Source organism: Phaethon lepturus, unplaced genomic scaffold, assembly GCF_000687285.1.
Source record: "Phaethon lepturus isolate BGI_N335 unplaced genomic scaffold, ASM68728v1 scaffold8941, whole genome shotgun sequence".
NCBI classification, from domain to species: domain Eukaryota; kingdom Metazoa; phylum Chordata; class Aves; order Phaethontiformes; family Phaethontidae; genus Phaethon; species Phaethon lepturus.
Window position 1 is genome coordinate 188,245 of NW_010519581.1, and position 23,374 is coordinate 211,618.

At 40.2% G+C, this 23,374-nt stretch overlaps 1 protein-coding gene across 6 annotated transcripts in view; it reads left to right on the forward strand.

Annotated features, from left to right (window-relative positions):
* APP (amyloid beta (A4) precursor protein) overlaps positions 1 to 23,374 on the forward strand; it is a 182,739-nt gene that overhangs the window by 143,724 nt on the left and 15,641 nt on the right. For 3 of the 6 annotated variants that reach the window (XM_010297079.1, XM_010297077.1, XM_010297078.1), the window contains 2 exons: positions 10,026 to 10,247; positions 16,150 to 16,203. In XM_010297079.1, the coding sequence (XP_010295381.1) occupies positions 10,026 to 10,247; positions 16,150 to 16,203 (276 nt within the window). The remainder of the gene's footprint in view (positions 1 to 10,025; positions 10,248 to 16,149; positions 16,204 to 23,374) is intronic. The other 3 variants (XM_010297080.1, XM_010297081.1, XM_010297082.1) reach the window with 1 other exon arrangement.

The following is a 23,374-nucleotide window of genomic DNA, read 5'->3' on the forward strand; positions in this document are numbered from 1 at the left end:
TTCGCAGTGGCAGCAGGTTGAGGCTGGTAACGTGTCCATTTCACAGCTTTTCTTAAATACCCCCCTGGAGGAGTCTACAGGTGACCTTGTGCACAATGGATTTTCATACCAGAATTAAGGAAAGATGCACTAAACTTTGAATAATTGTCTGATGGTTGGTTGTATTTTCTCCTATTTTTTCTTGTTTGATAGGATGCATAGAAATATGGATTTGTTGAGGGTTTCCTTTTAACTCTCTAGGCATTTCACATGTCATTTTCTGGTGTCCTGGAGAAAACAGGCTAAGATATTCTGTCTTGGAGAGCATTGTTTCTGCTGGTAGAAGGGCTACAGTTGTACGAAAATGTTGAATATATAGAGTATGTGTGTTATTTTAAGTCCGTATACTGGATATGTTCGATTTTAAAAAGCATTGTAGGTCAGGATTACCTCATAGTTACAGATGTGTTCATAAACATCTATTTGAGTTGATATCCTACTCTATTGCGTCTTTGATGTAGGTGAAAAGAAAAGCTGGAGCACTCATTTTTTAGATGATACAGATAAAGCATGTGGTGCTACGAAAATTTTTTTTAAGTCTGATTTTACTGTTTTATGAAGCGAGGTGGCATCTCTCGGACTTTCTCTTTTGTACTTCCTGGTAATTGCTTTTGCCATTATACTTTAAGGAATTAATAAGTTAGCTCATCATGTGCCAAATGTAAGATGGCATTCTTTTATTGAATGGATAACTAAAGTCTGAAAAATCCTGCAGTTGTCCAGCTTGCAAATATGATCCGATAGCAGGTTAGCTCAGAAGAACCTGACTTTCAGAATGCGTAGGTTCCATTCAGATGGAGAGGCACTGGCTCGGTGAAACGTTGCCCACTTGCAGAAATGTCATTACTCTTAGTTATTGAAAATTTTCTTAATGCACTGAATATACATTTAATTTAATTCATAAATGTGTCATCTTCCCATTATCTTAAATCAAGTTAATGATGTCAGTGTCCGCAAGTACTGAAGCAGCCCAAAATCAACACTCCAACAACAGCTTCCACTTCATACTTGCTGTTGAATGATGGACTTTCTTTTCCCAATTACTTGGTTTGGAAACACAGTTGTGCCATTCTGCGTAATTCACTCTAAGATCAGATTCCTAATAGGGTGTTAGATTGTGAAATAATGAAATTAATCATCTTAATGCTTACGTGCCAGCAAATTGCAAATGTCCAGTGAGAACCAGACTGTCTGCACGAGCTGTATATTATAGCTTTATATATTATATATTGCAGAGCTAGCGTGTCAGTTGTCATTCCCAGAGCAGTCTCTGGAATTGTTATCCAGGGGAGTTTAAGCACTGAAGTCTGAAATGCATCACTATGGGCAGGTGTCCTGAGGGGGAGGGCTAGATATGCCTCTAATGCCAACGATGTACTAAGTTTTGCTTTACTTGAGCATAACTTTCTCTTAAGATGTGCAGAGTGAAATTTCACAGGTGCTTATTATGGCCAAGAGCATCTGACGTATTCTTGCTAGGCACGGTCTTACTACTAGGATAAAAAGGGAAAAGAATTACTGGGGATATATGATTTTACAGAGCAGCTGGATTGATGGAAATGTTTCAGTAATCTCCTAACAGTCAGTTCCCCTGCACATGGGATTACAAATGAAGCAATCTTTCATCAGTGCAGCTTTCTCCTGCTGTGTGATTCTCATATGCCCAGTTTAATTGAAAAATGCATTTTCCTGAATAGTGCTACCTAGGTGGGGTTCCAGTCCTTTCACTGTTCTGCTTCCTTCTATTAGATCATGCATACAAAAAACGACATAAAAGCCATCAGAATAGGTCATACCCTACTTAATAGATATATTTGTTAAATTTAATAAATGCATCTCTCTAGAATACTCAGCCAGCCAGGGTACGTTTGGCCTATCAAGTGCTAAAACTGCAGTTAATAAACAGGCAAAACATTTTATTTGGAGCAAATACTGCACAATTCAGTTTTGGTGAATTCTGATTTAAACTATTATAAGTGAGACAAATGAAAAATGCTCTCTTTAGACCAAGGGAATTAGGTGCAACAAATTAATGTTCAGATTTATATATTTCTATGGATTATTTAGTAATTCCCAAACTGTCTGCAAGTTCAGTACACATCAAATATTGTTGTGGGATTCGTACTCTGACTTTTAGAAGTGTTTATAGAAAATGATGGGTAACTGCATTTTTCAGATGTTAGGAAGTGGTAGACTTTTAGGTTCTACTGCACTTTTGAGTTTTACTGTGTATTATAAGGTTGGCAGATAAATCTGATCATTTTTATCAGTAAATAAGACCAATAATTTATAAATAAATATAAAAAACTATGTTTCATTCAGAGTTTTTGCCCAAAAGAGTGCCATAACATGGAAGTAGCATTTTTTCTGCATTCTAATCCAGAGCTTTTGAGGTTGTGAATGGTGAATTATTTTTTTGAGACAATGTTATTAATTTAACCAAATTGAATGAGGAGGGGGTGAGAGGAAGGAAGGGAGACCATAGAAATGGACAAAAAGGCTTGAAGTTGTGAAAGGAAAGAAGGGTCTTTAATTTCTATTTAATAACTCTTTTTCAGAGATAACACAAGCTTTTGGTTTCGGACTGACTTTATCCCACAAACTTCCTTTAAATACTCTACTTTGAACTGAGGGGGAAATGCAGTCATTAATCAGATGACTGGCTGTTAAATATTTAAAAATTATAAATGTGCACACATGTATAGCCATATATTGATATTTAATTTTAGTTAATAACTAATGTATGTAGCTGTCAGGTAGATGAGGGTCTGTTGTAATTATAACCTTCTTTCACTGAAGGTAAAGAGTGTTGCAGCAGCCTTCTTACAAAATTAGACAAAATTTCAAGACCTTGAGTTTCATAGCAGGCTGTAAAGATGGCAGAGAGTGATTCTGATTCTTCCTTGATGAAGCAGTGTGGAAATTCTCCTGAACCTTTGCTCAAAGCTCTCTGCAACTGCATAGCCATGTACAAAACTAAATTTGCATTGAAGTCCATCCCTAATGAAAAAGACACCTAGGTCCTATTGAAATTAATCATTACATGGTAATAAATGTTTTCCTGAATTGGATCTTCCAAGCTTTCTCATGATTTGAACACTGTTCACTACTAGAAAACTGGTTATAACATGATCTACCTGCAAAAGGACAATCGCTCTGGATATAAGTTAAACATCTTTGGGTATTTTTATAATTTAAGACAAATAGTCTGCCAGGCAAATCTAACTGAAACATTATTACATGGTATCTGCTTACAGGAGGAGACTCACTTGGGTTGTTTTTATAATGTGATTTGGGAAACATTGAAATCCACGTAAGCTGAAAGAGCAGAAGCAGCATGAAATGGGAAAGAAATGAAAGTTACAAATTTGTGATTTTTTAAAAATATATTAGAAGCACATTCTTTTCAGTGTGGTTCCAAATATTGCAGCTGTTCTTAAGTTCAGAGGTGTATTTCTTCTAAAGTTTGTTTCGTAGGCAACAGGGTATTGTCTAAGGCTATAGGATGGTTATTCTCTTACTGACTTCTAGGAAAAATTTCTTAGGTCAGCTGTTTCATAATACCTTAAATGTTCATTTTCTGAGAACTTGAAAAAGGAAAAGTCTTTTCACATTATTGAACAAGATTTTCATACACATAAGAAATTTCTGAAATCTGAAAAACTACTGCTGCTGCGTACTCTTGCCCTAGCGGTGGTGTCTCTAAGGGACAGAAAATAAGAACAATGAAATACTGTTTCCCATGGTTCTTGTTCTTTCAGTCTCAGTTCAACCCTCGAGAGAGACGTATTGCCCTGTAAAATTTTCCAGATAAGAAGACCTACGGCATAATTTCACAGGCTGACCAGGAAAGAGAAGAAAGTTTGAACCTGATGGGGTGGTCATGTTTCTCTGTCAGTATGGGTCTGAGCATCGCCAGTTGGGCTAATTTCCAGTATCTCACAGTAATGATTTTGCATATCACTCTCTTATCATCATCTTCAAAGTGTGCAGGCAACAAAGCCACTCTCACACCTTCCAGTAGGCAGGTCACTTTGAATAAAGTTGTCATCAGAGCTGCTCTCTAAATTACATTTGACTAATATATATTGGTACTATACAAATGAATTAGTTCACCACTGAATATGGCATAATTGTGCTTTGCAGCTTGCTAACATTGTAATTATGTAATTATGACACCTAGTAGCATGTAACGTTATAATCTTAGAATGTTTGATTCAGTAAAACACCATAGAAATAGCAATATGCTTGAAATTCAGTGGCGCTTAACTCTTTGTGGTAAGGCACAGGCTTCAGTGTGATTAAATTCAAGCACGTGCTTGAAATTTCCTCTGACTTGGGCAGAGGCTGTAGGAAATACACGTGCTATTTTCTGGTATATTCTCTCCTTTCATGTAAGTTACAGATATGAAACCCACAGGATATAAAAGTGTCTTAACCGCCTTCCTGACTGTAGAATTTGCATTCATCGCAGGTACAAAAAGCCTTTTGAGCCATAAGTGTTACCTCTCAAAACCCTTACTTGTGCTACGAATACTTTGTATTTTGGAGTTCCCTGCATAAACCCTTATTTACAACACATCTCAGTAGGAATGACTTGTGGGGGAATACAAGTGCTTTCTGAATGTGAAATACATCTGTTCATTTGCATCACGCTTGTGGAAGTGCTGCTGGCGTAACTGCGGGTTACAAGTATGCTGTCAGTTTATGTAAGACCTCTAATATAAATGCAGATGTACAGGTAAATAATGTTTTGTTTTGTTTTGTTTTGTTTTAAAGTATTCACCAAGGCAAAGCCCTTTAAGGAGGTCTTGTTTTCATATTTACCATCTTGGGGGAGTTTTGATTCATACAGCTGACAAGATGCCAACATTCAAATTTAGTTAAAACCTGACCGCATTACAGCAGTGCAGCTCCTTTGGGCACGTGCTCATGTTGAAGATTATGAACGATGACATTGAATTAGCCCATAAAGTAGGCGTGCAACTGAAAGCGGCATCTAAACGTTACCTCTTACCACATGCACTGTAATAAATGATGGTGTAAAAGTTCTTAGTGAATCCTAATTGTGACATACAGCATTTGCATGATTTAAACTATCTTCAGATTGGTATGAAATAATATGTGTGCATATGCAAATGAAGCCATCACTATGACTCAAGCACTCTATTTTCGGCCATTAAGAAGAATAGGGAGGTTGCTGACACTTTTTACTTTTGTCATTCTGAAACCACATGCTCAAAAGCAACCGTAACTTTGTGAAAAACACGTGAATGGTCACTAATAAGGTGATGAATATGAGGCCATAAGACTCTGCATTTGTACCAATTCATTTGAGCTGGTTCCCAAACCCCTATTAGTTGAATCATTATATATTCTATCATGTCAACGTCGTTTCACAAAGGAAGTTTGGTGTTGGGTCAAAACTATGGTATGTAATTTGATGTTACTACTTAATTAGTATTCAGAAGAGGTATTTTGGGTGCACTTTGTTTCTAATCTGGTTTAAGACCTTAAGTTGCTTTCTAGAACTTCCAAAATTACAATTGCCAATTTTAAAGCTGCTTTTCAAGTAAATTCAAAAGTCTTGCACATAATAATGATTGCAGAGCTTTTCATCTAATAAATAGGCTCCTTGAAAAGAAAAAATAACAAATAATTACTTTCAGAAATATTAAATAATGAACTATGAACTAAATAAAAATGACAGTCTGAAAGATAACTAATGGATTTCTGGCATTCTAGGGCAGCAAGTGGAGCTGTTCCACATGAAATTTCTGTCATTGTAACTATGCCAGTTAAGGGCTGGGGTAAATATGCCCCAGAGTCCAACATGGGAAACAATGTTGTATGCCAATAAAAAGTAGATAAAGTTACAAAATAGCATGGGTTTTGCCACTCCAGAGGGGACTCCCAACACCTCTGTTGGGATTTGTCGTGGTAACTTTGCTAGTACAGTTTTCTTTGCAAAGCTTTACAAGTAGAAGTGTGATCTAGGGCCATTGTAGACAAATGGCTTCCAGCAATCCAGCGTCCACCAGAAGCTTTTGTAATAAATTTTATTTCTTTTCCTCTGCTCCTTTGCTTTTCGCTCTATGTGTCTCTTTGTGGGATAACAGAATAGTCTTGAAAGGAGGTTGTAGTGGTATTACCCTTCTGTCTAATTCCCCAGCTAGATGCTGTTTCTACCTGCTGCAGTTGAGTAGTAATGCCCCACAGGGAGATGCCTGCAGTGAGCCCAAGAATGAGTGAAACTTGCTTAGAGATGATGATAAGTCTGAGAAGCATTTTATTGAAGCATCAGAAGTGAGCCTGTCTCTCATCCTGAGAAAGAAAGTCTTTGGGTGCCTGAAGGAGAAGCAGCAATTGTGCCCCCTCACCCCAAATCCAGAGTTGCTGGGAGGTTTGAGGTCCCAACTGAGCATGGGTTTATCCCAAGGTCATGGTTGCTTTTGAGCACATACTCTCAGAGGGACAAAAAGTTTTGACATCCTCCTTATTCTTCTCAATGGCAGAACTTAGCAGAACTCTACAAGGACATAATGCACCAAGCAACAAAAAGTTTATTATAGGAAGATTGTCATGGAGTTTTTGTCCTACTGGTCTGATGGGAGATGAAATTTTGAAGAGCAGCCTAGAATCTCTCTGTTTTCAGCACCTAATAGTGAAGATATTCACCACACAAAGAAAATCCCTGAAACAGGCTGGAATGCACATCCTAGCCTCCAGCTGTGTCTGTACTGCCTGCTTATTTAGGGAATTGTCTTTTGCAGGGTGGGGGAATTGAGTTGGCAACTGTGAAAAAGGGAGCGAATACTGTATCGATGGGTAACAGCCAGGCCGTGTATGGCTTTCCATTAGCGTAACTGATGATTCAAGTAGCCATCAATACTCAGAACAAAATCAACACTGAAAAAATTGATCTTGGACTTTGCCAGCTAGTGTCAATAACTGGAGATCCTAGAGCAAAATTTTTTAGCAGTTTAGAGATTGAAACAATTGTTTGCAAATCATTTACTCAATGCAGACACAGCTGCCTCAGTCTGATGGACTCCAGCACAGCTTCTAAGCCAGGCACTTCCAATTTCTCACTATCGTTCAGTGTCTGATTCATCATGTCAGATGGGCTTGATTCATTTTGGCCATTGTTTCCCTGCTTGTAAAATGGATGCGATCATAATCTGCTGGTTGCAGTATCTGTCCGCCTCACTTGAGCTATTGTGCAGGTCAGTTAATGTCCGTGCTGTGCGCCGCAGCTGAACGGGAAACAATGGAGCCTGCAAGCGCCGGCCACGACCTGATCCCAGCTGGGTAGCGTTGAGGGAGAGACTTTGTGCACGCATCCCTCCCAGCCTCTAGGGATTTGGATATAGTCACGGTATCGTGATGGGAGTTGGGTGCCCCTCTCTGTCAGCCTGGCAAGCCCAGCCGTGCCTGCGCCGTGGCCTCCCAGCGCACGTCGCGCCAGCCCTGGTGCTGCTCCTCCGCTGCCGGAGCTCAGGTCCTTCTCCCTCTGCTCTTCCCCTCCATGCACCGTTTGTCCCTTTCCAAGGGCAGGAGCTCTCTTGCAGGTAACGCAGAGAGCGTCAGCAGCAGGGAGCAGACAGGAGTTGCGGAGGACTGGCACTGCCCAGAGAAAAGGGGCGATGGGGGCACAGCACCCCCAGCGCCGCGCCCTGCTGCTGCTGCGTGGGCTGCAGCTCTGCGCCGCTGTCCCGCACGATCCTCCGGGGATGGGGAGGACAGCGGGAACGAGGGGAGCTGCACTCCAAAACCCTTCCAGCTTCTGGGTCCGAAAGGCTTGCAGGCACCAAGAAGGTCAGCAGTCCTGCAACGCTTTTGTGTGGTCCATGATGACTTGGTGTTATAACGTGCTCAACCATGGCTCCCTGCAAGGCACTTGGACATCAAACTTCTCGCTCGGGCCATTAACGTCAGCTTCTTTTTGTAAGCAACATGAATGTCAGCAACTTTTTTGTAAAGTCTCTTCATCCCTAGCTAATGAAAATTAGCATCTGTCCTGTGATACAACATCTGCTTGGAATATCGAGGTGCTTTCACCTGTCTCTCCTCTGATAGAAGGAGACGCATTAATTTGATAAAGGATTAGTGTAACTGCAGTGGGGAGACGGAATCAGACTTGCCTTCCATGCTGAAGATTTATTGAGTATCTTATAATATTGTTTTCAATAAAATGAACACAAAGGGAAAAACAATTCAGTGTTATGTAGGCTTTCTATACTATTCTAGTAAGTCATTCTAATGAACAAATTAAATCACAGAATTAGATTTTGTAGACAGATTAGGCTTACTGTCTACTAAAGCAATTCCTGTTTAAACAGGAAAATTTGTTTTAAAACATCATTTTACAAGATTCAGGACCCTTGTTGGCCCAGGGATGAGGTTACCATTTTTTGTTTCGTTTTGATGTTCTGGTTTTGGTGCAGTAATAGGGCGGCAGAGAGGTGCGTCAGCTATCTCATGGTGGTCTTTAAGAGATGTATGGCAGAACAGAGCCCTACTGCGTCGTTGTTGATAAAGGCACCAAAGCAGCTCCAGCTCTAATTCTGATGACTTGGTGAGGAACCTTACTGAGGGCTGCTGCAATGGGTGCAGTATACTTCTGTGGTGGTGCGGCACGGTATAAGATTGGGAGGGAAATAACATTCAACAGATTCTACTGAGGGGTCTAAAGCTCTGGTGTGTATAGAAATTTAGATGCCCTTTCTCGCTGATGATACTGGGAAATAAGTGAGCCCCTACAGAGTGACATAACGGGTCTAGCAGTAGCGTGGTGATTCCTCATCCCTGAATTGCTACAGGGTTCAGATGTGGGTGTGAAGCAGTGACACTCAGGGGGTCCTTAACGAAGTGGAGAGAAGCCAGTCTGAATAAAAGCTTTTCTATCATCAGCTGTCATGCATGTGCTCATGTGTGATCTCAGGTGTGCAAGCATTTGCACTCTAGTAACATAACCTTTACAGTCTTCGATTATGAACTATTCAGCTCTGTATCGCTTGCTTACTAATTACATTAGTGCATGATTAGCAGTTATTTATCTTCTTCGTTGCGATGGCTTGCTTACTTGAATGTGCTCTTGTGCACCAAGCTCCCTCAACCTACTTGTAAATAGTGTGTTGCTCCTAAAAAAAAGATCTTTAAAAATGGCAGTGAAGAGGGAAATCAGGAGTAGATTAACTTTGACGTGAGAAGAGAGGTGGAAAAATGAAGCACCACAACTTCCAAGCTTATTTTTAACAGTGAGTTGGACAGTCTGTCCTGGACATCTGATGGAGCTGAAAAGTGCTTTGATTGTTCTCACCTTGCTTCAAGTAAAAAAAAAAACAAAACCAAACCAACTTAGATAATACTGCACAGCTTTAGGTCCTGGTTGCTTGTAAAATAATTTGCCTACAGATGTCTATTACTACTTAAGGTTTTTAGCAAAGAATGACTTCAGTATTTTGGCAAAGTTATATACATTAAAAGAGTGAATGTTTCTTCAGATTTAGTGTGTTGTAGTAAGCCCAATTTAATACAGTAACTGTTGTGGTGATTTAGGATTTAAGAGCTGTAATGAGCTTTGATAGTGAGCATTTAAGAGGAAAGGGAAATAACAAAAACATTCCTGCCTGTAGGCGTGTTGACTTATGGCAGTGTGTTGAGTTGAAGGGAATTGATTTGTGCGTCTTTTAAAAGTGAGGGGAAGAGTCCAGGGACTTTTAAAGCGCAGACCTGTGATCTGTTATGTGGTGGCAATGTGGGTAGGAAAAGGTATTGAACAATTCTGGTTAGTATTTCAAAAAAATACCTTACTTATCAGCAGTGGTCATCACAAGAGTTTTGACTATCACAAGCCTTTATGTTTTTCTTTATCAAAAGAAAAAAATCTCATAACAGTAAATTATTACTTCAATAGCATTGGAAATACGTCCTTAGAAATGCTGGCTCTTTCAGATGATTTCTGTGTTGAAACTTCCTTGCAGATGAATTACTTCAGAAAGAGCAAAACTATTCTGATGATGTTTTGGCCAATATGATCAGCGAACCCAGGATCAGCTATGGAAATGATGCTCTCATGCCTTCATTGACGGAAACTAAGACCACAGTTGAACTTCTTCCAGTGGATGGAGAGTTCAGCCTAGATGACCTTCAACCATGGCATCCGTTTGGTGTTGATTCTGTTCCAGCCAATACTGAAAATGAAGGTATGTACAATAGAGGGAGAAACAACAGAATAATTTGAGTTGAGTTTTGTGATCTCTCTTCACATTGTTCCCTGAAAATTGACATCTTTCTGATGTAAGCAGGATAGAGGTTCTCAAATGTAAGTTTAGAACTGGTCTGCCACGTCAGCTGTGTCTCTTTGATGGAACAGAAAGTCGTGACTAAATTTGGAATTTAGACACAGTAAATTTCAATGTTGAGCTTACTTTCCTTTAAAAACAAATCAAAATAAATTCTATCAAATTATGAGTGACAATCTTCTGAAATACATGGCAATGAGCTAAGGGAGATAAATAAGTTGTTAGGTTTGTGCCATGATGAAATGAGTGTCTTAGTTAAGGAAGAGCTTTTTATTTGCTGCCATGAAAATGATGACAGATCCAGCACAATCCTAGCATAAGGGTTGATTTTATTTCACCACCACCACTGGTTGTCTGGAATGTCCTGCAGAAATGTTCCTGCTTACTCAGCAAAGCAACTGGCTAGTGAAAACTTTTTTCCTGAGGAGTATTTTATGTTGCTCATGGACTAATTTATTGAAGTGACTGCATAATACTTTAATAATTTATGTATAAGCTGGAATTGGTAGTTTACTTAGGTGCTAGAGCCAATTAATCAGAAACCTGAGGGACTTCGATCATGTAATTCAAGTTTCTCCTACTGTGTTTGTTTTCCTTTATTAGTTCAACTCCACCCTCATTAGTGATAAGTTAATCACAATAGTGAAAGTTTGTTACTGCAGAGCAGTGGTGGATTCACAGAGGCTGGAGCTACAGAATTCTTCTTTCAGGCAAATTTGTGTTTTGTGGATCTGTGATTTGTAGCTGAACTGCACAGACATCAATATCCTCCAGAAGTCTTTTGAAACCACTGGCTTACGCTATACCTGCTCTCAGAATGAGTTTTGAGACCAGCCATTACACATGATGTGTGAGTGACTGGGCAGCTGGGTGCTTGGGAGACAAAAAAACACGGCACGTGGGCATGGATTTGGCAGGTCTGGTGTTGGTGACAAGTGGAATCGGTGGAGTCAGAACCAGTTTTGTGATCAAAGTGGGCCATCCCTAGGAGTCAGAGAAGCATAAGATCAGGTAAAAGAAAAGACATGGCTAGGATCTGAGCAAAGGTCAACAAATCTGTGAGTTAGAAGTATACCAGATTTGAGGGGATGAGGACAGGCTGATCAGGAGCTAAAATCAGACCTCCAGAGAGTTCGCACCGCAGGTAGGGACCAAGAAAAAGAGCAGAGAGCGCTGGAGCAAACTCAACAGACTGGCCAGCAGCAAGAACCAGAAGACAGGGGATGATGATGAAGACTCCAGATGAGTCTGGAGGGCATTTACAGCCAAGTGATGTGCTGAGCAGCCGAGAGCAGCTGGCGGGATTGCATCAGGTGCTGGCACGTAGTCCAAACAGCTGACCAGGCTGGCAGGCTCAACCTCAGTTGCCTGGGGAATCGGCTGCAGCTCACTCCAGCACACGTGCCAAGGCTGCCTGCCAGGAGCAGGCCACAGTCTGGCTGGTGGTGTCTGTCCTGCAGGAATTTCCCAATACAGCTCTTGCTGCAGTTTTTCCCATAGCTGAGGCATACAGGGCATCAATTTCTATACCCGTTGCCTGCTTTCATGAAACTTTGACCAGGGTGGGGGGCGTGTGGGGTTAATTACTTTTGAAGTCTGTCCTCCCAGCTTTCAAAATATACTGATTTCGGTCACCAAGTTCAGAAGTTACTCGGTAGACAGGTGTACCCAGACATACCCACAGTTTAATTACACAAACCTTTTTTCCCTTCAGAAACATGGCTAAGCTCAGAATTTAATAATGAAAGGTACCTACTTCAATGTGACACTGAATTCCCATACGGAAGTACATTGAGCATGGTTCTCCTTTTAAAATGTGTGACAGCAAATAAGAAACAAAAACTCTCCTGCCTTGAATAACATACTGTTTAATTATAAATCCTGTGTATTTTAATGCACTAACACTGTTTGTTGCAGCACTTCTTAATGTTTACTGTGGGAACATCTTTTAACTTTCATGCCTTTAAGTTGTTGGGGTTTAGGGGTTTTTGGATAACAGATTGTATTTGTCATGAAGTTACTGCAGCAAACAATTCTGTTAGGCCAACCATTATCAGCATTTAAGTCTGCACAGTTAGAAATTATTTCATGACTTAAACCTCTTCAAGTCTTTCTTGTTTCCCATTATACTTCTCTGTCATCTACCCAAAGCACAATATTGCTAATGTGATCATGCTTACAATACCTTTTTTCTCTCTTTAGATACCCTCTCTATACCTTTGCTCGTATCAAAGGGGAATTTCACAGCCTCATCTTTTTCCTTTGTGTTTGTCTCCCACCTATTTGTTCCAGAATCCCAGGACTGTGTCATTTGTCCTCATTTCCCATGCCTGTTTTCTTCCATGACCATGGTCTCATCCCAGGCTTTGTCTAAATTGCTTCCAAAAACATGTCTGTCTTGTTGTAGTATGCTTTGGAAGTAGCAACCTCCTCACTGCAAAGAGCAGTTGCACTGTATAAGCAATAGTTTTCTTCAGTGCTGAGCAGGCACACCAGGTAAATCATTTACCTGACTGCAGTTCGCATTACTGTCAAAACAAATTTCTAATGGGACCGTTGAAGTCTGAGAGGCAACTGAACAGATCCTGGGGCTGGCTGGGTTAGTAGGACCTGGGATCCCACCCACTCCAGCACAGTCACAGCAACAGGACTTGTTTTTAACAAACCATTTGGGGAATGCTTAAACCAAAATGTGATTATGGAAAAAATGGGAGGAAATTCAGCCTTTAAGTCTTTGTTTCAAAGTATCCAGTGTTCTGCATACAAGCAATGAAGTTAAAATACTACAAAAAATACCTTAAATTTGTCATTAGTTCCCATGCCTGTTTTCTACGAGGATGATTAAGGGACTGGAACATCTCTCGTATGAGGAAAGGCTGAGAGACCTGGGGCTGTTTAGTCTGAAGAGAAGAGAAGGCTGAGAGGGGATCTTATAAATGTCTATAAATCTCTGCATGGTGGCTGTCAGGAGGATGGATGTCAGTCTCTTTTCAGTGCTGCCCAGTGACAGGACATGGGGCAATTGGCACAGACTGCAGCACAGGAAGTTCCACCTCAACGTGAGGAGAAACTTCGTTACTGTGAGGGTGACGGAGCACTGGAACAGGCTGCCCAGAGAGGTTGTGGAGTCTCCTTCTCTGGAGACCTTCAAAACCCGACTGGACGCGTTCCTGTGCAGCCTGCCCTGGGTGATCCTGCCTTGGCAGGGGGGTTGGACCAGATGATCTTCGGAGGTCCCTTCCAACCCCTAACATTCTGTGATTCTGTGATTCTTCCATGGCCATGATCCAATTCCAAGTTTCACCCGGAGATATTAATAATATATTGGATTGGTATGTTGCTATGTAATCTCAAGATTGAATAACTCCATTTGAAATTTTCCTGATCTAAACTGCACATTTAGATAAAAGGATAAGTTTTATGCAAACAGTTTATTTTACTAAAAATGCTTTTTCTGATGAATAGTGAAAAATAGTGTGTGAGTGAAAAATAGCTTAAAAATAAAAATACCTTGAAAATCTAAAATAGCTCAGTAGTTTCTGAAAGTATTTTCTTTCATGTTGTTTCCCTGAGGTAGTTCCCAGTAAGTGCCCACAGAGATTAATCCAAAGCACCAGGTAAATACACTACACAATTTGCATGACTGAATGTATGTCTAGCATATGAAGATACAAATCAGGTTAACGAAAAATACCCTCCGAGGACAGTGCGGAAGGCACCACCAAGCTGTCAGGAAATTGTATTTTAACAATGAAAAATGCACCTTCAGAGGTGGGGGCAAAACCCTAACAGCTGTGAAACTCTGACACTGCCAAGCTCCCTGGGCATTTTGCCAATGACTAACTGGGTTTAGTGTTTTACCCTTTGTATTTTACCATGCAGTTACAGTTAGCCTTACTGATGGAGTGTTATTCATTACTAAGACTTTCACCTAACTCCACAAATACTGCATTACCCTGAGATCAGGTCCATGCTACTGTACAACAGAAACTTCCTCCACCTTCTTCTCCCCTCACCTCTTCCCATTTTTATTGCTACCCACAACCTGCTCTCTCAGTTCGCTGTGGCTGTGGGCATGTAGGGTTACAGAGTGCTGAGCGAGAGGGAGATAAAACGCCTCAGCCTTCTAGGGAGCAGGTGAGGGCCAGGGCGATGGAGGAGGGTTCTGCAGGAGCAGTCTGGGTCATGTTGGTCCTTGGTTGTTTCTTCCCTTCGGTCCTTTCCACTGAAAATTACTGCTGACTTACCTGAGCGTTGGTACCAACAATACTGGAAGAGTTAAATCGGAAAATACTCAAAATTGTAGCTTTTAGTTAAGGATGGAAATTGGTTTTTGTGTAGTGCTATGTAAGGAAAGCAATTACATGGTCTGCTAGTGCCACTCTGAACTGCTGTGAAGGAAAGTGGTTTGATGGCTTGTCTCTGCAGCACCAGACCAGCAAGCTCTGTGAAAATTTTGCCCTTCTGGAAACACAAGCAAGGCAGATGTGCTGATGCACTTTTAGTTAGCGGCTACCATAAAGCTGACTTACTGCTTTTTTCTGGAGGCACGAGCTGTTGCGGTCATCTCCTGGGTACGAAGGACATGGGTGCCACGTAGGCTCGCGTTTAGAAGCATGATAGGTTGTTTGTCAAACCCATAGGAACACTGAGCAAGTGACGAAGGTTCCTAAGAACGTGGGCAGCCCCCTTGGTTAAGTCAGCAGTATCGTCAGGTTAGCGTGATTTTCTGATGCCGAATACAGTGAGCAGTTCGTGATTGAAAACTGTGCTTTTGTCAGGTTTCCTGTGTTATTGTGGCTCCCTAACTGCTGATTAGAAGGTTCATACTGGAAATCCTGAAATTGAAATGAATGAGAATAACTTATTAAAAAAAAAATCTGAATTCCAAGCGCCAACATAGAATTTTATTCCTGAACTTAATTTCTTTCTGACACTGGCACTTGGGTAGATAAAGAAGGCAACAACAGTATTGGAGCAAAAGAGAGAAAAAAAGGGGGGGCCAGAATCTGAATGTTTTAATAAACTTCTCCAGTATGTTCCATTTGGACTTAACTGAGGCAGTAGGTAATGACTCAAACAACTCTCAAAGTTTTGCACATCCTAGCACATCCTATTCTCTGTTAATCCCAGTGAGCTCCATCAATCTCAGGTTTCAGCTGGTAAAGCCTTCGTACAGTAATACAAGAGTTTTAAAACTGTGTATGACACACAATTGGGCAGACAGTGGTGTTTCTCCTTGCTTCCCTTTCAAAAATCAGAAGGCAGATTTACTGTCTACAAATGAAGTATTGATTGTATTTTCAAAATGTGCTTTGCTTTTTTCAAAACGTATAGCTAGTGCCATAAAGAATCGCTACTGAAAGGAAAAAGGAGTCAGGATTCAGTGGGTTTATAAGTCAGCCTTGATCAAGACTGGCTGCCAAGAACTCACTCATCATGTCTGTTCTTGCTGCCAGTTCTGATCAGACAACTGGAAAAAGTTTGCACTTAATGAATATAGTTTTGCTCTATAGACAGAAATTCTTTGATCTTGATGGTTTCTCACTTTAAGCAATAACCAGAATATGATATAAAATTGACACGTCAGCTGTGAAGCTTTCCTTTTGAAGTTGTGCCCATCCCTTCCTTTCATTTCCAGGATTAACTGAAGGCAGATCTTTTCTAGCTGTTGCTTCGGTAACTTTGTTTATGCAGTATGTCTCTCCTGCACTGTCCCAACAGAAAAGCAGTTGACTTTATCATTTTGTGGGATTTTGTTTATTTTTTGTTTGCCTTTTGTTTCTTTTCTGCACATGCCCAGTTGAGCCAGTTGATGCCCGCCCAGCTGCAGACAGAGGACTCACCACACGACCAGGTATAGAATTTGCATGGCTTTTACCTAACCTGTGTTTCTCCAGCATGCATGTGGTCTGCTTGAGTGGAAACGATCACCTTTTCTTTGGCATAACCCTCTCTTAAAATGTAATGTTACGCCATGTACCAGGGCAGCGCTCCCACACAAACCCCCCTCAGCCTGTCTGAGTGCTGGCTGTGTCTGGGGTGTTTGGGACGGGTACTTGCAGAGGCAATGGGACCCACAGACCCAGAACTGACACTCACACCAAGTTGTCTTCCCTTCTAGCAGTAATGCTGTGGCAGGGGCAGCACGGCGCATGAACCACAGAACCAGCAGTAATGCTGTGGCAGGTGCAGCAGGCGGTAGACACGGTACCCTGTAGTGCAGAGAGTACTTTTAGTTTGGGAGTGCCTGATAGAAATGTCGAATCCTCAATGTAAAGTATACAGTTTCTTGTAAGTTGGGGCTAATAATTCAGGCATGCAGTTTTAGAATTGCAGGGGACATCAAGACTTTTTGCTGTGATATGGGAATTAGTGTGTTTAAATCTTTCTGATAACTCACTGGTGTTTACTGACTACAGAAATTGCTACAGTGGGAAGTAAAAGAAGGTCCTACGTTAACAGCAATTGGGATACATGTCAAGTCTGGCCAGGTGATGTGCTCCTAGCACTGTTTGAGGAGTCTGACATCTCTACTTGTGTTTAGAGTCTTAATTCATGCCGTGAAGAGAGCCTGGAAACAAGTACAGAGCTAGCTGTGCAACAGTGCCAAAGATCATGGGATCAGGGAACGCCCCCACCATCCTGGACTATCTCTGCCTTCCAGATTAGATTTCTTCCCCAAGAGCAGTAGAAGTATCATCACAAATGAAACATGAATGTGTTTAACATGAATTTTGTAATGTTAGTTCAATCTAGCAATTTTCTTGTAATATTTAAGTTTGGGATTGTTAACTATTTTAATTTCCATCCTCTTGAGAAATCTCCTGTTATGAGGCCCGAATTTATTACTAAAGATTATTCCTTCCCCCTTTATTCCCCCACATATACACACACATGACAGAAATCATTGGTGTCCGTTCTCTAGAGAAAGGATTTTCTCACAGTGCCGCACTCTAGTTTCAGAGCGAAATGATGTGTTCTAGTCCGCTGTATCAGAGTGCTTTGTTGGTTGGGGTGATACAAATAGTACTAAAAGTATGGCTAGCGTAGGTCATGACTGATCTTTGTGAATGTGTATGGTGGACTACTAAGGAGAGGTAAAAAATACTTCATCATGTGACCATTATGGCTGAAATTTCCAGCAGATACAGTAAATTCTGCACTATGAAACATGGGATATTTCCCCAATTTTCTACTAATAAAGTGCAAAAGTAGTACTGTCCAGGAGACTGTGCCGACTTCGTCGGTTTTACCACAAAGTTTAAGTGCCTATGCTCTGCTTTTGGCACAGAGAGTGAACCCCTCCAGCCTGGCAAGGACACGCACTGCATTCCTCTGTGCAGAGGGATGGATGCTTCCCTGGAGAGATGGAAATCTCTCGGTGGTGTGCCTGCATCCCAAATTTCGCAGCATAAAGTGTGCATGTGAAATAAGGATTTTCCCCCTTTATAGAGTGCTAAATGTATCATAACCATAAGCAAAATGTATTCTTTTCATCATTCCTGGTAGACTTTAAGTTTCTTATGCCTTTAATCACCAGGTCCAGACTTTGCAAATTTGTACTTAATGATACAAATTGTGACAATAAAAGTCCATCTGATCTTTCATCTTCCTCTAAAAAAAATTTATTTGTGGTAAAATTTCAATTTAACAAAAAACTGATACCAGTGAGTAGCTTCATAAACTAAGAACAGAGGAAAGCAAATGCATGCTTAATTGAACTGTGAAATACAAAAAGGATTCTGATAGTTTAAAAATGTGTGCTTTGAAATTGTTTTACTTGCTAATTATAAATAAAATTTCTATGTTAGATGTTAAAAAAGGAAAAGAAATACTTTTTGCAGTCACTATCCTTCTGGGATAGTCAGTTTTTAAGGTTTGAGGCTATTCTTTATGGAAAAAAAATTCAAAAAATGAGGATATTATTCTAGAATGAAAAAGTATTAACAAGGGACCTGGAAGCAGATTAATACATGCAGCTGCTTGTAACATTTTGTTTTATTTTAATTGCCCAGATTCTTGTTGATTTCCTGAAACGTTTGCCCTCTTTTCATAGTCCTGACTTTCCAGTATGTGCTTCTACACATTTTGCTCAAGTGAACAAGGTGGTGACCCACTTCTTCAGGGTGAAAATACAGGTGTCATGTCAACCTGCAGCCGTCCAAGTCCGGGAATAAGAACAAGTGAATGTTTTGTAGGTGTTCAAAATCCTTGAAGAAAATCAACTCTGAAAGGACTAAGAGAAACATACAAACGTGTTTTTTTCTCTTTTCCATTTTATTTTTACCACTTTTCACCCACACAACATTCTTACAATGATCACTACATTTTTCATAGAATCATAGAATAGTTTGGGTTGAAAGGGACCTTTAAAGGTCATCTAGTCCAGCCCCCCTGCAATGAGCAGTGACATCTCCAACTAGATCAGGTTGCTCAGAGCCCCGTCCAACCTGACCTGGAATGTTGCCAGGGATGGGGCATCTACCACCTCCCTGGGCAACCTGTGCCAGGGTTTCACCACCCTCATTGTGAAACATTGCTTCCTTATACCTAGTCTAAACCTACCCTCTTTTAGTTTAAAACTGTTACCCCCTGTCCTATCGCAACAGGCCCTGCTAAAAAGTCTGTCCCCATCTTTCTTAGAAGCCCCCTTTAAGTACAAGAAGACTGCAATAAGGTCTCCCTGGAGCCTTCTCTTCTCTAGGCTGAACACCCCAACTCTCTCAGCCTGTCCTCACAGGAGAGGTGTTCCATCCCTCTGATCGTTTTTGTGGCCCACCTCTCAACCCACTCCAACTTTTTCTTAAAAGTAGATCAAAATCATGCAGGTGATCTCTGTCGCTTTCCCACAAGAGGGGTAATTTGGTCACACTACAGAAAAGAAGGGCAAGTACTTAGTAGTATTTGTGATAACTAGAACCTTGTTACTTCACCGCATCATTCTCTCTCTTTGATAAAATAAATAAAGTCTATGAGTGAAGTCAGGAAATGTGAAGGTCTGTCCAATCCATAGAGCAGAAGAGCTTTTGAGTAAGGGTCAAGTTTAAAGCGTTTACTAAAATTTAAGCCAGTTGTCCAAATCCCTACTGCTGTTGCACTCCACCTTGGCTGTCAGGGGTTGAGGCTTGAATTTGAATCTGATTTACATCAGTGCCAGGAGGAGAGTAATGTGGGGGCGACCCCATTTCCTAGTATCGGTATAACATCAGTGTGATTCACACTCGTATTTGAAAAGGAGCCTAGTGCTTCCACACATTGTCCTTCCCTGTTTTTAATTCACAGATGGGGGGAAAAAAATAAGAATTATGCCTAAATCCCTTTCTTGTTACCTCTTTCCTGAAAAGGAAGTGAACAGAGAGAATGAAGGATCGAAGAGGAGTAAACTATCTGGATTAGTACTAAGCAGTCATCAGTGAGCTATTTTTTAATATGGCACAAAACGATAAGAGATATATGGCATGTTTCTTGCTATTTATAAATTGCTTCATACAGGGAGACGTTGGAAGGCTTCAATCCAGCCTGAGAACTTCCATAGGAAGAACTTCAAATAGAAAGAATAGCTCTTTACTTGATAGCCTCACTGTAACAGCTTTTTCAGTAGTGTTTCCTTCTCCCCCATGCCCCACAGGTCACTTTTTCATGATGAACATTTAATTTCTTACAGCTGAGTTTTGGGTATGTGTGTGCGTGCATGTATATATAGGGACAGACACGTACACGAAGATACATATAAAAACATGTTTAGATACTCATAGGCAAGAGCTGCTTTTTACTCATGTTAGTTCAGCAGATGAGTGCAGATGAGAAAACCTGCTATAAGAATGGATGTTGCTTAGTATCAGCAGATTTTCGGAAATTCAAGGTGATAAGGAAAATAACCAGTCCTCTGTTCAGGGTAGATGGTATTCTCATGTGTTGCACAGTTGCAGCTGTAATTATGCCACTAACAGCTGTAATTGTATCACTCACAGAATGCCTGTAATTCACAATGCAAGGATTTTATGATATTAATTGAGTTACTTTCTTCCATGTAGTGTGGTGTGGGGGGGGTTTTGCATTCTCCCAACCCTGTCAGTTGATTCTTTTTGCAAACAGTCAATAATTTTGAAGAGACATTTCACATAAAGTTGCTTCTGTGTCTCTGACCCTTCCGCCAGATAAATCATAACATGCCTGTCTTTATTACATATAGAACGCTGAGGGATTTTTTTTATACATGGTTGCAGAGGCTCTGTAAGCCTAATGGCTGTTTTGCAGAATCATGAGCATATATGCTGCAATCTGCATGAGGTGAGGGCATAGAGCAGTTTAGTGAATTATTTGATTTTCTTGCCAGAAATTGCCAGGATTTCTTTTCCTGTCTTAGTGATGTTAGGTCAGTACAGTTGTCTTAAACCAACTGTCTGCAGCTACCAAATAAAAATCAATAACGGATTTTTTTCCATTAGATTGTTTTGTTTTATAGATTAGATAGTTATTAACCATGAGTGCAATTATATGTGCATATGCACAGCATCTGCATTGACATGCCAGAATGATTACCAACTTTTAGGTATTTTGATTATTCATTTTTACACACATGTAAAATATTCTCTGGTATTCTGAGAAGTAATTATTTCATACTAAGTTCCAGTGAGATTCTTTTTTAAAAAAGGTAACATTCTTTCTTGCACTTAATTTCTGCTTTCTCCAATTTGAAGAGCCCTGTAGTCATCCATGAAGTAAAAAGTGAACCACCATTTTACTAACTCCAAGGAGAGACCAGAAAGTTTCAGTTCCATGCAGTCTTAAAAGTACTTACTCCTCAAAGATATTTTATTTGTCCTTACAAAAGTGCGTATATAATCTTCATTTTAATCTCTGTAAGAGGGTATATAATCTTCATTCTTCTTTCATTTCAAAATGAAATGACCTGCACAAAGTCATAGAGTCATATGGAAGTGGTAGTTGAACTTCTATTAAGAACATGTAGCTGTCTACCCAGGTAATAGTTCAAACACTACATTCCTTTCCATCCTCCCTTTTTATTTTAGACGAAGCTTTACCCAGATAAGGTTGTTTACTACACTTGTAACAGGCCTCAATGCAACGAATCTTATCTTGTTCTTACCACTACTCAAATACAGTTCATGGACGTGGAGCTACATGTTTTCCTGAATGCAGGAAACGGCCTAGGTCTGCTAGTTTGAACTGTGCTTCACTTGGATGTTTAATTTTTAACTCTAAAACTAACTGGAAGACCACAGGCACAGATAATACTGTTTCAGATCCTTGCAAAACAAAATCACAAAATTTTACTAGGCTGTTATTTAACCAGCAGATGAAGCAATTACAAACAGTGTAGTAGATAATGTACACCTAATTGCATCCTTGGTGGAATTCATTGTATCCTCTTTTTCTTGTCATTCTTAAAGACTAAATATGTGTTTTTACACAAACGCGAAAGCTCATCTGTGTGAGAATAAAGTGTTCCCCAAAATAGCTATTTGGTTTTTATTGCATAGCTTTTAACTCCATATGATTATTTTTTTCTTTTAATGGCAAAGAACAATAAGGTTTGCATACACTGCCCTTTTTGATGTTTGGCTGTGTCTGTGTGTGCACATGCATGTATGCACATGTATGTATAAAAGCAGTTAACGTTACTAATTAATAGCAATATAATTAAAAGCTCGTCATAGCTCATTTTGTTGGATTTTACTAGACGCTTTTAAGCCCCTGGTTTTGATGGCTAAATAGTTTTGTCAGTTTTTCTAAGGAGTTGCAAGTTAATATATTTACCAGTTGAATTGTAGCATTTTTAAATCAAAGTAATTAAGAATGCAACTTCCTAAAGATAGTATGTAATTCAGAGGAAAAAGCACTAATAATTGTCATTATTTGTGAACTTGCAGTGAGGCTGTTGCTCTCATTTTTCTTCTTTTACATTTGCTTTTTTGTTTGGGTTGTGTATTTTAGACTTAGTAGTGAAAAAAAAATCATTTTGTGTCAGAATTAAAGGTCTTGTCATACAGTTAACTTTCCTTTGTATGCTTGTTTTCAATGCAAGAGTAGAGTGGTATTAGACAGTCCATAGCTGTTTGCACCTTACCTGATTCACACACCTCTGATAAAAGTTTTGGAGACCCTTTTTTCTTCTTCAGTTACTACCTTTGAAAAGTGAATCTTTGATTTTAGGATGTAGGTCTAAGTATGTAGTCACCAGGACAGGAAAGTGAATGAACTGGAAATAAAGAGAAGTCTGTTAAATAGAAGGTCTAAATTCTATAATGTAACATGGTAGAAAGGCATATATAACCCCATATATCTGTTTGTCTCATACCAGGTATTTAATTGATTCCAGTGCAGAGTCATGCTTCTCTTACTACATAATGAATTATTTGCACAAGACCACCAGTTTACCCTAGTCATACTTTTAAAAGTCTGTTTTCCTCCCTTCTAAGGGAGATAGGACGAAGGAGCAAATTGCTGTCGGGTTTGTTAGTGCAACAGAAGGTTTTTCTGTTTCTGACCTTTTTCCTGTGCTAGCTGCCAAAGGCAAGTTTTAGTGAGTCTAATAGCATTAACTTCCTAATACCAGGTGTGTTCAGATCCCATGGCATTTTTGTGGATTGGTGAGTAAGGCCAAGTAGACCATCAGACCTGTCCCAAAACAAAACATTTCTGCCTGATCTCAAGGCAAAAGATCATATAACTTGCTACATGCTGAAAGTACAGCTCCAGCCTTACTGTTTGATGGGAATGGGAGGAGGGAAGGGAACCCTCAAAGAAATGTGGCTTTAGGGAAGCCTGAGCCTGTATTTTTCCAGCAGCTGAGACCACTGGTGAACTTATCACCCTCTGTCGCTCACTGATGTGAAGGCTCCTGACCTGTTCTGCCCCCTGAAATGCTGCTGTAACTCCTGCCCATGGTGTTTGGCTCTGTTTAACTGAAGCTAACAAAGACCCACGGTCTAAGCTACCGTAGCTTGCTTTCACTGGAAGAGGTCAGAGCCCAAGAGTAGAAGTACCCAAGCCCATTATCC